This window comes from Oncorhynchus mykiss, chromosome 21 (assembly GCF_057628025.1).
Source record: "Oncorhynchus mykiss isolate SJ-2025 chromosome 21, ASM5762802v1, whole genome shotgun sequence".
Taxonomy (NCBI): Eukaryota; Metazoa; Chordata; class Actinopteri; order Salmoniformes; family Salmonidae; genus Oncorhynchus; species Oncorhynchus mykiss.
The window spans coordinates 58,705,897-58,717,592 of NC_143042.1; the positions used below are offsets into that span (position 1 = coordinate 58,705,897).

The 11,696-nt window shown below is 44.8% G+C and overlaps 1 protein-coding gene across 2 annotated transcripts; it reads left to right on the plus strand.

The window, feature by feature from the left end:
* The first annotated feature begins 4,742 nt into the window (after positions 1-4,742).
* Positions 4,743-8,830, plus strand: LOC110500810 (motile sperm domain-containing protein 1). Of its 2 annotated transcripts, none has more exons than XM_090214966.1 (6): positions 4,743-4,862; positions 5,395-5,705; positions 5,855-5,930; positions 7,112-7,323; positions 7,917-8,069; positions 8,153-8,830. In XM_090214966.1, the coding sequence occupies exons 2-6, from the start codon at positions 5,465-5,467 to the stop codon at positions 8,179-8,181; spliced, it is 711 nt and encodes a 236-aa protein (XP_090071092.1). In that variant the 5' UTR covers positions 4,743-4,862; positions 5,395-5,464; the 3' UTR covers positions 8,182-8,830. The 2 variants fall into 2 exon arrangements, with proteins under 2 accessions (XP_090071092.1, XP_090071093.1); XM_090214967.1 differs by having other exon boundaries at positions 4,816-4,899.
* The last annotated feature ends 2,866 nt before the right edge of the window (positions 8,831-11,696 follow it).

An 11,696-nucleotide genomic window follows, 5' to 3' on the forward strand; every position in this document is an offset into this window, starting at 1 on the left:
GCGACCGGGCTATCTCCTTTTCAGAGTAGCCTCGGGTACCAGCCTCCGTTGTTCTCATCTCAGTTCGCCGAGTCCAGCGTCCCCTCCGCTCAGGCTTTTGTCCAACGTTGCGAGCGCACCTGGAAGAGGGTCAGGTCTGCACTTTGCCGTTATAGGGCGCAGACTGTGAGAGCTGCTAATAAGCGTAGAACGAAGAGCCCTAGATATTGTCGCGGTCAGAGAGTTTGGCTCTCCACTCAGAACCTTCCCCTTAAGACGGCTTCTCGCAAGTTGACCCCGCGGTTCATTGGTCCATTCCGTATCTCTCAGGTCATTAATCCTGTCGCAGTGCGACTTCTTCTTCCGCGATATCTTCGTCGCGTCCACCCGGTCTTCCATGTCTCCTGTGTTAAGCCCGTTCTTCGCGCCCCCGCTCGTCTTCCCCCCCCCCCCCCATCCTTGTCGAGGGCGCACCTATCTACAGGGTCCGTAAAATCTTGGACATGCGTCCTCGGGGCCGTGGTCATCAGTACCTAGTTGACTGGGAGGGGTACGGTCCTGAGGAGAGGAGTTGGGTTCCCTCTCGGGACGTGCTGGACCGTGCGCTGATTGATGATTTCCTCCGTTGCCGCCAGGTTTCCTCCTCGAGTGCGCCAGGAGGCGCTCGGTGAGTGGGGGGGTACTGTCATGTACTGTCATGTTGTCTTGTCTCTGTCCTTTCCCTTCACCCTGTCTCCCTCTGCTGGTCGTGTTAGGTTACCTTTTCTCCCCCGCTTTCCCCCAGCTGTCCCTTGTCTCCTCTAACTACCCATTCACCCCGTTCCCCACCTGTTCCCTTTTTCCCTCTGATTAGGTCCCTATATCTCTCTCTGTTTCTGCTCCTGTCCTTGTCGGATTCTTGTTTGTTTGTGTCATTCATGCCTGAACCAGACTGCCGTCATGTTTGCTGTAACCTTGTCCTGTCCTGTCGGAATCTGCCGGTCCATCTGAGCCTACCTATGTTTGGTAATTAAAGAAGCTCTGTTTAAGTTGATTCGCTTTTGGGTCCTCATTCACGCACCGTAACAGGAAGGCTACCCGAAACGTTTGACCCCGTAACAAATGAGTGTAATGTCATTGTAACTCATCATTCTCATGTTTGGTGTTGTACCCGTAGAGGTTTACAGTAATGAGCGTAATGTCATTGTAACTGATCATTCTCATGTTTGGTGTTGTACCCGTAGAAGTTTACAGTAATGAGTGTAATGTCATTGTAACTGATCATTCTCATGTTTGGTGTTGTACCCGTAGAAGTTTACAGTAATGAGTGTAATGTCATTGTAACTGATCATTCTCATGTTTGGTGTTGTACCCGTAGAGGTTTACAGTAATGAGTGTAATGTCATTGTAACTGATCATTCTCATGTTTGGTGTTGTACCCGTAGAGGTTTACAGTAATGAGTGTAATGTCATTGTAACTGATCACAAGACAAATAAAGTGACCAAAGGGGTCACAGAGTGTAGAATATTACCACCAAAGGGGTCACAGAGTGTAGAATATTACCACCAAAAGGGGTCACAGAGTGTAGAATATTACCACCAAAGGGGTCACAGAGTGTAGAATATTACCACCAAAGGGGTCACAGAGTGTAGAATATTACCACCAAAGGGGTCACAGAGTGTAGAATATTACCACCAAAGGGGTCACAGAGTGTAGAATATTACCACCAAAGGGGTCACAGAGTGTAGAATATTACCACCAAAGGGGTCACAGAGTGTAGAATATTACCACCAGAGGGGTCAGAGTGTAGAATATTACCACCAAAGGAATGTTTCATTGTAATGACCCCGGCGGAGAGATCAGAGCCATGGGAAAGACAAATCTTGTTGCCCCACTGTGACCTCCAGAAGTTGGCATCAGCAGAAATTGAGTGAGACTCTTGAAAAAAAACAAAAAAACATCTGTTCGAAGTTGTTTCGCAAATAAGAATAAGGCCTTGTGCTTCACATTGTTTCATAACCCCCTAGCATTAAGATAAACTATAGACAAAGACAACACCCTCTAGCATTAAGAGACACTATAGACAAAGACAACACCCTCTAGCATTAAGATAAACTATAGACAAAGACAACACCCTCTAGCATTAAGAGACACTATAGACAAAGACAACACCCTCTAGCATTAAGATAAACTATAGACAAAGACAACACCCTCTAGCATTAAGAGACACTATAGACAAAGACAACACCCTCTAGCATTAAGATAAACTATAGACAAAGACAACACCCTCTAGCATTAAGAGACACTATAGACAAAGACAACACCCTCTAGCATTAAGAGACACTATAGACAAAGACAACACCCTCTAGCATTAAGAGACACTATAGACAAAGACAACACCCTCTAGCATTAAGAGACACTATAGACAAAGACAACACCCTCTAGCATTAAGAGAAACTATAGACAAAGACAACACCCTCTAGCATTAAGAGACACTATAGACAAAGACAACACAACACCCTCTAGCATTAAGAGAAACTATAGACAAAGACAACACCCTCTAGCATTAAGAGACACTATAGACAAAGACAACACCCTCTAGCATTAAGAGAAACTATAGACAAAGACAACACAACACCCTCTAGCATTAAGAGAAACTATAGACAAAGACAACACCCTCTAGCATTAAGAGAAACTATAGACAAAGACAACACCCTCTAGCATTAAGAGACACTATAGACAAAGACAACACCCTCTAGCATTAAGAGAAACTATAGACAAAGACAACACCCTCTAGCATTAAGAGAAACTATAGACAAAGACAACACCCTCTAGCATTAAGAGACACTATAGACAAAGACAACACCCTCTAGCATTAAGAGACACTATAGACAAAGACAACACCCTCTAGCATTAAGAGACACTATAGACAAAGACAACACCCTCTAGCATTAAGAGACACTATAGACAAAGACAACACCCTCTAGCATTAAGAGAAACTATAGACAAAGACAACACCCTCTAGCATTAAGAGAAACTATAGACAAAGACAACACCCTCTAGCATTAAGAGACACTATAGACAAAGACAACACCCTCTAGCATTAAGAGACACTATAGACAAAGACAACACCCTCTAGCATTAAGAGACACTATAGACAGACAACACAACACCCTCTAGCTTTAAGAGACACTATAGACAGACAACACAACACCCTCTAGCTTTAAGAGACACTATAGACAAAGACAACACAACACCCTCTAGCATTAAGAGACACTATAGACAAAGACAACACAACACCCTCTAGCATTAAGAGACACTATAGACAAAGACAACACAACACCCTCTAGCTTTAAGAGACACTATAGACAGACAACACAACATCCTCTAGCATTAAGAGACACTATAGACAAAGACAACACCCTCTAGCATTAAGAGACACTATAGACAAAGACAACACAACACCCTCTAGCATTAAGAGAAACTATAGACAAAGACAACACAACACCCTCTAGCATTAAGAGACACTATAGACAAAGACAACACCCTCTAGCATTAAGAGACACTATAGACAAAGACAACACAACACCCTCTAGCTTTAAGAGACACTATAGACAAAGACAACACAACACCCTCTAGCATTAAGAGACACTATAGACAAAGACAACACAACACCCTCTAGCATTAAGAGACACTATAGACAAAGACAACACAACACCCTCTAGCATTAAGAGACACTATAGACAAAGACAACACCCTCTAGCATTAAGAGACACTATAGACAAAGACAACACAACACCCTCTAGCTTTAAGAGACACTATAGACAAAGACAACACAACACCCTCTAGCATTAAGAGACACTATAGACAAAGACAACACCCTCTAGCATTAAGAGAAACTATAGACAAAGACAACACCCTCTAGCATTAAGAGACACTATAGACAAAGACAACACCCTCTAGCATTAAGAGACACTATAGACAGACAACACAACACCCTCTAGCATTAAGAGACACTATAGACAAAGACAACACAACACCCTCTAGCTTTAAGAGACACTATAGACAGACAACACAACACCCTCTAGCATTAAGAGACACTATAGACAAAGACAACACCCTCTAGCATTAAGAGACACTATAGACAAAGACTAAACAACAAATATTATATAAACGTATAAACTGTAGGATGAGTCAAAACGCAGGAGAAGTGAACGTAATCGATAAGGAACCGAGATCTGCACCATTTAAGTCAACCTGAAGTGAAAATAGCTCATATCATAAACTCTGAGCTAGTTGTTATCTGTTTTTTTTTATTTAATTCAACAGAAAATGATGTTCAAGACCAAACCAAGTGTTCTCAATAGTAAGAGAGAATAAAAACCCTCTTTAGTGTAATCAGGGACTATTCTGAGAAAGAAAAATAAATAAATACAAAATAATAATAAAAAATATAAAGGGATATCTACTATTCTATATGAAAGATGATCATAAAAAACCAAGAGCTCAAAAAAAGGAAAGATATAGATATACAATCCTAAGACGTTTGTCATTTGGAAATAGGTATTCATATGTAAATAGAACAATAACAGTTGTAAAGTAAGTCAGAGCAGACCTGTATGCCGCTTTAAAACTGTATCTTAGTTACTGTAATGCAGTTACCCATACTTGAACTCTGTGGCAGTCCGTTCAGCGCATCACGCCTCTCCAGGCAAACCAATCAGTGGACAGGAAAGGCGGGCGTTGGCGCTGTCACTGCACAAAACGTAAACGCGGAAAAACACTCAGATGGACACGAGAAATTACCAATGAAACGGCAGCATTGACTTAGTACGCTTCCTTCATTGGTGCATTTCAAAGGGCGGGTTCTGAAGTAGAACCTGCACAGAAAGATAGGAGAGAGGTACATTGGTGAACGATCTCTACTTTACTGTACTTGTGTATGTTTTAACCGTCTATACAGTAGTGATAATTACTATAACAGGTCAGGGTGTTTTTTTTGTTAGCCTATATATGGCATGTTTTGTGCGCAGAGATCTTCGTTAAGCTCGCTATCTGCAGCCTGTTATTAACGTAACGTTACCTTATAGCTACAGACAGAAGTTTGGTTGTAGCGTTCGGGATAACTTGGTGAAGCCAGTCGGTGTGGATATATTGTTTTAATTAACTAGACACACAGATGGCAACCAAGTAACATTAGCTAACTGTGAGATGGAGGAATAACAGCATGACGAGGGAATATATGCGGAAACGAAGTCCACATCCATCTGCAGGAATCACAAAGAGATGAGGAATAACGTTATCTGAAATAAAGCCCTGTTTTTAAACCTCTCAGACGAGTAACCTTATCTAAAATGAATACCAGATGAAATTACTGTAATTTTCAATAACCGAAAGCGATCTCTCTTCCTGCACCGTCTCCCCCTGGCCGACAGATGTCGCTGTTGTAACGTCACAGCCACTCCGTTTATGAGCCAATCAGATCATGACTAAGGACCCGTCGTCATGCAGCAGCAGCCAATGAAAGGGCAGGAGAGCGGGTCCAGGGGCGGGGCTGAGGTTGGGGTGGTAAAGCGGAAGGCTGAGAGAGATGACCCTGCCTTCCCATCTCCTCCCCCGTCTCCTCCCAGCCCTCTTCCTATCTTCCTGTTTCCATCTGAACTGGTGTTCTACTCTGATCAGAGGAGTTCCCACAGGAGAGTCCTGACTCTCTACAACCCTTACATCTTCACCATCAGATTCAAGAGTAAGAACCATACCTACCTCTGACCTCCAACCCCTGACCTGTTGTGAACGTCTCTGTATTCTATGGTAGAGGCAGAGAGCAGCCTGAGAGCCAAGTCCTGCATCAACCTTTAACCCCTGACCTCTAACCTCTGACATCTCTCTCTATAGTGTTGTGTACAGCCCCATCTCTGTATTCAGTGGCGGAGGCAGAGGGCAGTGTCAGAGCCAAGTCCTGTGTTGACCTGTGAGTATCATTAAGCATAATCCAAATACAACACACTGTATGTAGTGCTTATGACGGCTCTATAAAGCCTTTATAAGTTGTTATTGGCTTTATTTGGAATAGCAGAGAGTTGAAATGACGCCCTGTTCCCTGGCCTTTGTAGTGCAGTACTGTTAACCAGGGCCTTTATAGGGCAGTACTGTTGACCAGGGCCTTTATAGGGCAGTACTGTTGACCAGGGCCTTTATAGGGCAGTACTGTTGACCAGGGCCTTTATAGGGCAGTACTGTTGACCAGGGCCTTTATAGGGCAGTACTGTTGACCAGGGCCTTTATAGGGCAGTACTGTTGATCAGGGCCTTTATAGGGCAGTACTGTTGACCAGGGCCTTTATAGGGCAGTACTGTTGACCAGGGCCTTTATAGGGCAGTACTGTTGACCAGGGCCTTTATAGGGCAGTACTGTTGACCAGGGCCTTTATAGGGCAGTACTGTTGACCAGGGCCTTTATAGTGCAGTACTGTTGACCAGGGCCTTTATAGGGCAGTACTGTTGACCAGGGCCTTTATAGGGCAGTACTGTTGACCAGGGCCTTTATAGGGCAGTACTGTTGACCAGGGCCTTTATAGGGCAGTACTGTTGACCAGGGCCTTTATAGGGCAGTACTGTTGACCAGGGCCTTTATAGGGCAGTAATGTTGACCAGGGCCTTTGTAGTGCAGTACTGTTGACCAGGGCCTTTATAGGGCAGTACTGTTAACCAGGGCCTTTATAGGGCAGTACTGTTGACCAGGGCCTTTATAGGGCAGTACTGTTGACCAGGGCCTTTATAGGGCAGTACTGTTGACCAGGGCCTTTATAGGGCAGTACTGTTAACCAGGGCCTTTATAGGGCAGTACTGTTGACCAGGGCCTTTATAGGGCAGTACTGTTGACCAGGGCCTTTATAGGGCAGTACTGTTGACCAGGGCCTTTATAGGGCAGTACTGTTAACCAGGGCCTTTATAGGGCAGTACTGTTAACCAGGGCCTTTATAGGGCAGTACTGTTAACCAGGGCCTTTATATGGCAGTACTGTTGACCAGGGCCTTTATAGGGCAGTACTGTTGACCAGGGAATGTAGGGCTCTAAAAGGAAATAAGGTGCCATTTTGGACACAACCTGAGACTTCCTGTCCTCTGACCTGACTTCCTCTTTCTCCCCACAGAGTGGTGCGTCACCAAGATGTGTCCCCCCGCCACTGGGGAAGGAGAGATCGGTTCCGCCTGGAGGTGTCGGGGGGAGGGAAGGGGGCGAATCGGGAGGTGTGGGCTGAGCTCAGGGGAGGAGAGGCCACTGCCCAGAATCAACCCACTAGCCCCCCGAGACTCCTCCCTCCCTCTCTCGCCTCTCTACCTTACTTCACATTGCCCCAGAAAGGTGAGTCACTTAGTTAGCCCTCCATACAGGGGGAGAGAGGACACCCCCCAGCATAGACCCACTGACTCACCCCTCCCTCCCTCCCTCCCTCCCCCTGTCTCTCAACCTCTACCTACATACTCCTCCGTTAGATCTACAGGCACCCTGACGAGATTTCTCCTTCCTGAGGAAATGGTCACATCTCAGTCAACATGTATCATCTCTCTCCCCTTAAAGAAACAGTCACATCTCAGTCAACATGTATCATCTCTCTCCCCTTAAAGAAACAGTCACATCTCAGTCAACATGTATCAACTCTCTCCCCTTAAGGAAACAGTTACATCTCAGTCAACATGTATCATCTCTCTCCCCTTAAAGAAACAGTCACATCTCAGTCAACATGTATCAACTCTCTCCCCTTATAAAAACAGTTACATCTCAGTCAACATGTATCATCTCTCTCCCCTTATAGAAACAGTTACATCTCAGTCAACATGTATCAGCTCTCTCCCCTTATAGAAACAGTTACATCTCAGTCAACATGTATCATCTCTCTCCCCTTAAAGAAACAGGCACATCTCAGTCAACATGTATCATCTCTCTCTCCCCTCTAGTTCGGAGACTGTCCCAGTTTGCAGTGTCGGTGGTGATGGGTGTGGTGTGTGTTGCTTTCTTAATGCTCCCCCTCCACTCTGAGCCCAACAACTTGGTTCCTAGCTATGCCCATGTGACTGTCACACAGAAATTGGTGTGCGCCTACACACTGGGTAAGACATCTGTGCGCGTGTGTGTGTGTGTGTGTGTGTGTGTGTGCGCGCGTGTGTGTAACTCTTATTTATTTGTCTCTAAGGTCTGCTCACCATGGTGTTTCTACGGTAACCAGAAGAGGAGATGATGTTTCCATGGAGATTCAGACCAAGATCCCCCCCCCCCCCCCCCCCCCCGTTCATTCCCCAGACCAATCTGATGTGTTCTAGGGGCCAACAGTGCTGATATGTCCAACAGGGCTGATATGTTCTAGGGACCAACAGGGCTGATATGTCCAACAGGGCTGATATGTCCAACAGGGCTGATATGTTCTAGGGACCAACAGGGCTGATATGTCCAACAGGGTTGATATGTTCTAGGGGCCAACAGGGCTGATATGTTCTAGGGGCCAACAGGGCTGATATGTTCTAGGGACCAACAGGGCTGATATGTTCTAGGGACCAACAGGGCTGATATGTTCTAGGGGCCAACAGGGCTGATATGTTCTAGGGGCCAACAGGGCTGATATGTTCTAGGGGCCAACAGGGCTGATATGTTCTAGGGACCAACAGGGCTGATATGTTCTAGGGGCCAACAGGGCTGATATGTTCTAGGGACCAACAGGGCTGATATGTTCTAGGGACCAACAGGGCTGATATGTTCTAGGGACCAACAGGGCTGATATGTTCTAGGGGCCAACAGGGCTGATATGTTCTAGGGGCCAACAGGGCTGATATGTTCTAGGGGCCAACAGGGCTGATATGTTCTAGGGGCCAACAGGGCTGATATGTTCTAGGGACCAACAGGGCTGATATGTTCTAGGGGCCAACAGGGCTGATATGTTCTAGGGACCAACAGGGCTGATATGTTCTAGGGACCAACAGGGCTGATATGTTCTAGGGACCAACAGGGCTGATATGTTCTAGGGGCCAACAGGGCTGATATGTTCTAGGGGCCAACAGGGCTGATATGTTCTAGGGGCCAACAGGGCTGATATGTTCTAGGGGCCAACAGCGCTGAAATGTGAAACTGCATGTAAAGCATACATATAAACAAGTGTAAACAAACATACATGTACACTAACATACATACAGTCCATTCAGAAAGTATTCAGACCCCTTGACTTTTCCCCCATTTTGTTGCGTTACAGCCTTGTTCTAAAATGGATTAAATAGACCCCCCCCCCTCATCAATCTACACACAATACCCCATAATGAGAAAGCAAAACCATGTTTTTGGACATTTTTACAAAAAATATAAACAATTTAAATGGAAATATCACATTTACATCAGTATTCAGACCCTTTACTCAGTACTTTGTTGAAGCATCTTGGGTATGACGCTACAAGCTTGGCACACCTGTATTTGGGGAGTTTCTCCCATTCTTCTCTGCAGATCCTCTCAAGCTCTGTCAGGTTGGATGGGGAGCGTCGCTGCACAGCTATTTTCAGGTCTCTCCAGAGATGTTCGATCGGGTTCAAGTCCGGGCTCTTGTGCTTAGGGTCGTTGTCCTGTTGGAAGGTGAACCTACACCCCAGTCTGAGGTCCTGAGCGCTCTGGAGCAGGTTTTCATCAAGGATCTCTGTACTTTGCTCCGTTCATCTTTCCCTCGATCCTGACTAGGCTCCCAGTCCCTGCAGCTGAAAAACATCCCCACAGCATGATGCTGCCACCCCCATGCTTCACCGTAGGGATGGTGCCTTGTTTCCTCCAGACGTGACGCTTGGCATTCAGGTAAAATAGTTCAATCTTGGTTTCATCAAACTAGAACATCTTGTTTCCTTGAGTCCTTTAGGTGCCTTTTGGCAAACTCCAAGCGGGGTGTCATGTGCCTTTAACTGATGAGTGGCTTCTGTTTGGCCACTACCATAAAGGCCTGATTGGTGGAGTGCTGCAGAAGATTGTTGTCCTTCTGGAAGGTTCTCCCATCTCCACAGAGGAACTTTAGAGCTCTGTGACCATTGGGTTCTTGGTCACCTCCCTGACCAAGGCCCTTCTCCCCTGATTGCTCAGTTTGGCCGGGAGGCCAGCTCTAGGAAGAGTCTTGGTGGTTCCAAACTTCTTCCATTTAAGAATGATGGAGGCCACTGTGTTCTCGGGGACCTTCAATGCTGCAGAAATGTTTTGGTCCCCTTCCCCAGATCTGTGCCTCGACACAATCCTGTCTCGGAGCTCTATGGACACTTCCTTCGACCTCATGGCTTGGTTTTTGCTCAGACATCCACTGTCAACTGTGGGACCTTATATAGACAGGTGTGCCTTTCCAAATCATGTCCAATCAATTGACTTTACCACAGGTGGACTCCAACCAAGTTGTAGAAACATCTCAAGGATGATCAATGGAAACAGGATGCACCTGAGCTCAATTTCGAGTCTCAGCAAAGAGTCTGAATACTTATTTACATAAGGTACTTCTGTTTTTATTTTTTATAAAAATAAAAATGTTTTCGCTTCGTCATTATGGGGTATTGTTTGTATATTGCTGAGGATTTGTATTTATGTAATCCATTTTAGAATAAGGCTGTAACGTAACAAAATGTGGAAAATGTCAAGGGGTCTGAATACTTTCCAAATGCACTGTATGTAGGTTAGGGAGTTAGAGTTATTGATATGTAGGGTTAGAGTTGACTGCATTCAAAACCATGTCTGAGGATTTCACAATTTTCCAAACAACACTTGACAAGTACTCTTCCAAAGGAGACTACATTGAAAACCAAAAAAGGAGCAATAACATTTGAATCGATGGAATTGAGGACATAAAGACTGAAACTTGGTATGACACAGAACTCAAGGCCAAGAAACTCCTGGCAGAGCAAACTAGACGCTAAACTCATCGAGATGTAGAGGGCGCATAGAAATTGGTTTTTCTTCCCGATGCCCAGATTTAGGTCTCTCTTGTCGTGATGTGTGTTTTGGCCTTTCATTTTTAACCCCGTCCCCGCGGAGGCCTTTTGCCTTTTGGTTAGGTCGTCATTGTAAATAAGAATTTGATCTTAACTGACTTGCTTCGTTAAATAAAGGTTAAATAAATAAAATAAAGATCTATAGTGATGAAACTGGTTCAAAGATATTGATGAAATTCTCAGGAGAGCCAAGTGCCTGAAGGGAACTAAAATCTCCATAAAAAAAAGGAACTGCTGCCACGACTAATTGAAGAAGTTTCTGTGTTTCACCTCATGACCATTACCACACATTGCCAACTGTCTTAACCCTCTGAAGTCTTCAGTGGTGTTAGGTGGACTGTGTCAATGTGCCTTCTATAGGAAGTGCACCCCTATTGATGAAACGAACACCAATGTATAGTTGTATTGGACATGTGAGGCATACACTTGTTTCTGTTCCACTCAGACTGTGTATCTCTTTAAATTGGGCAAGATATCAACCCTGATAACATGGTCTTTAACCCATTAGATATTAATGAAGCGAACAATAAATATAATGATTGTGTTGATCCAGATTAAAAAATCTATCACTTGTGATTACTATAATGTTACGCAGATTAACAACACGTACAGCAGTGTATCTAATTCCAAGACAAGATTATTTTCTACCTTTCATTTGGATGTTCACAGTCTTCCTAAAAATCACAACCACCTTCAATTTTCTCTCAGTCATGAATGTTCCATTGTTGCCCTTTTCAGAAACCT

Excerpts from the sequence above, each read along its gene's own strand:
- LOC110500810 (XM_090214966.1), top strand. The coding sequence starts at position 5,465 with ATGCAGCAGCAGCCAATGAAAGGGCAGGAGAGCGGGTCCAGGGGCGGG. Across the intron at positions 7,324-7,916 it reads CTTCACATTGCCCCAGAAAG|TTCGGAGACTGTCCCAGTTT; the intron begins GTGAGTCACTTA and ends TCTCCCCTCTAG. Across the intron at positions 8,070-8,152 it reads GGTGTGCGCCTACACACTGG|GTCTGCTCACCATGGTGTTT; the intron begins GTAAGACATCTG and ends TTTGTCTCTAAG.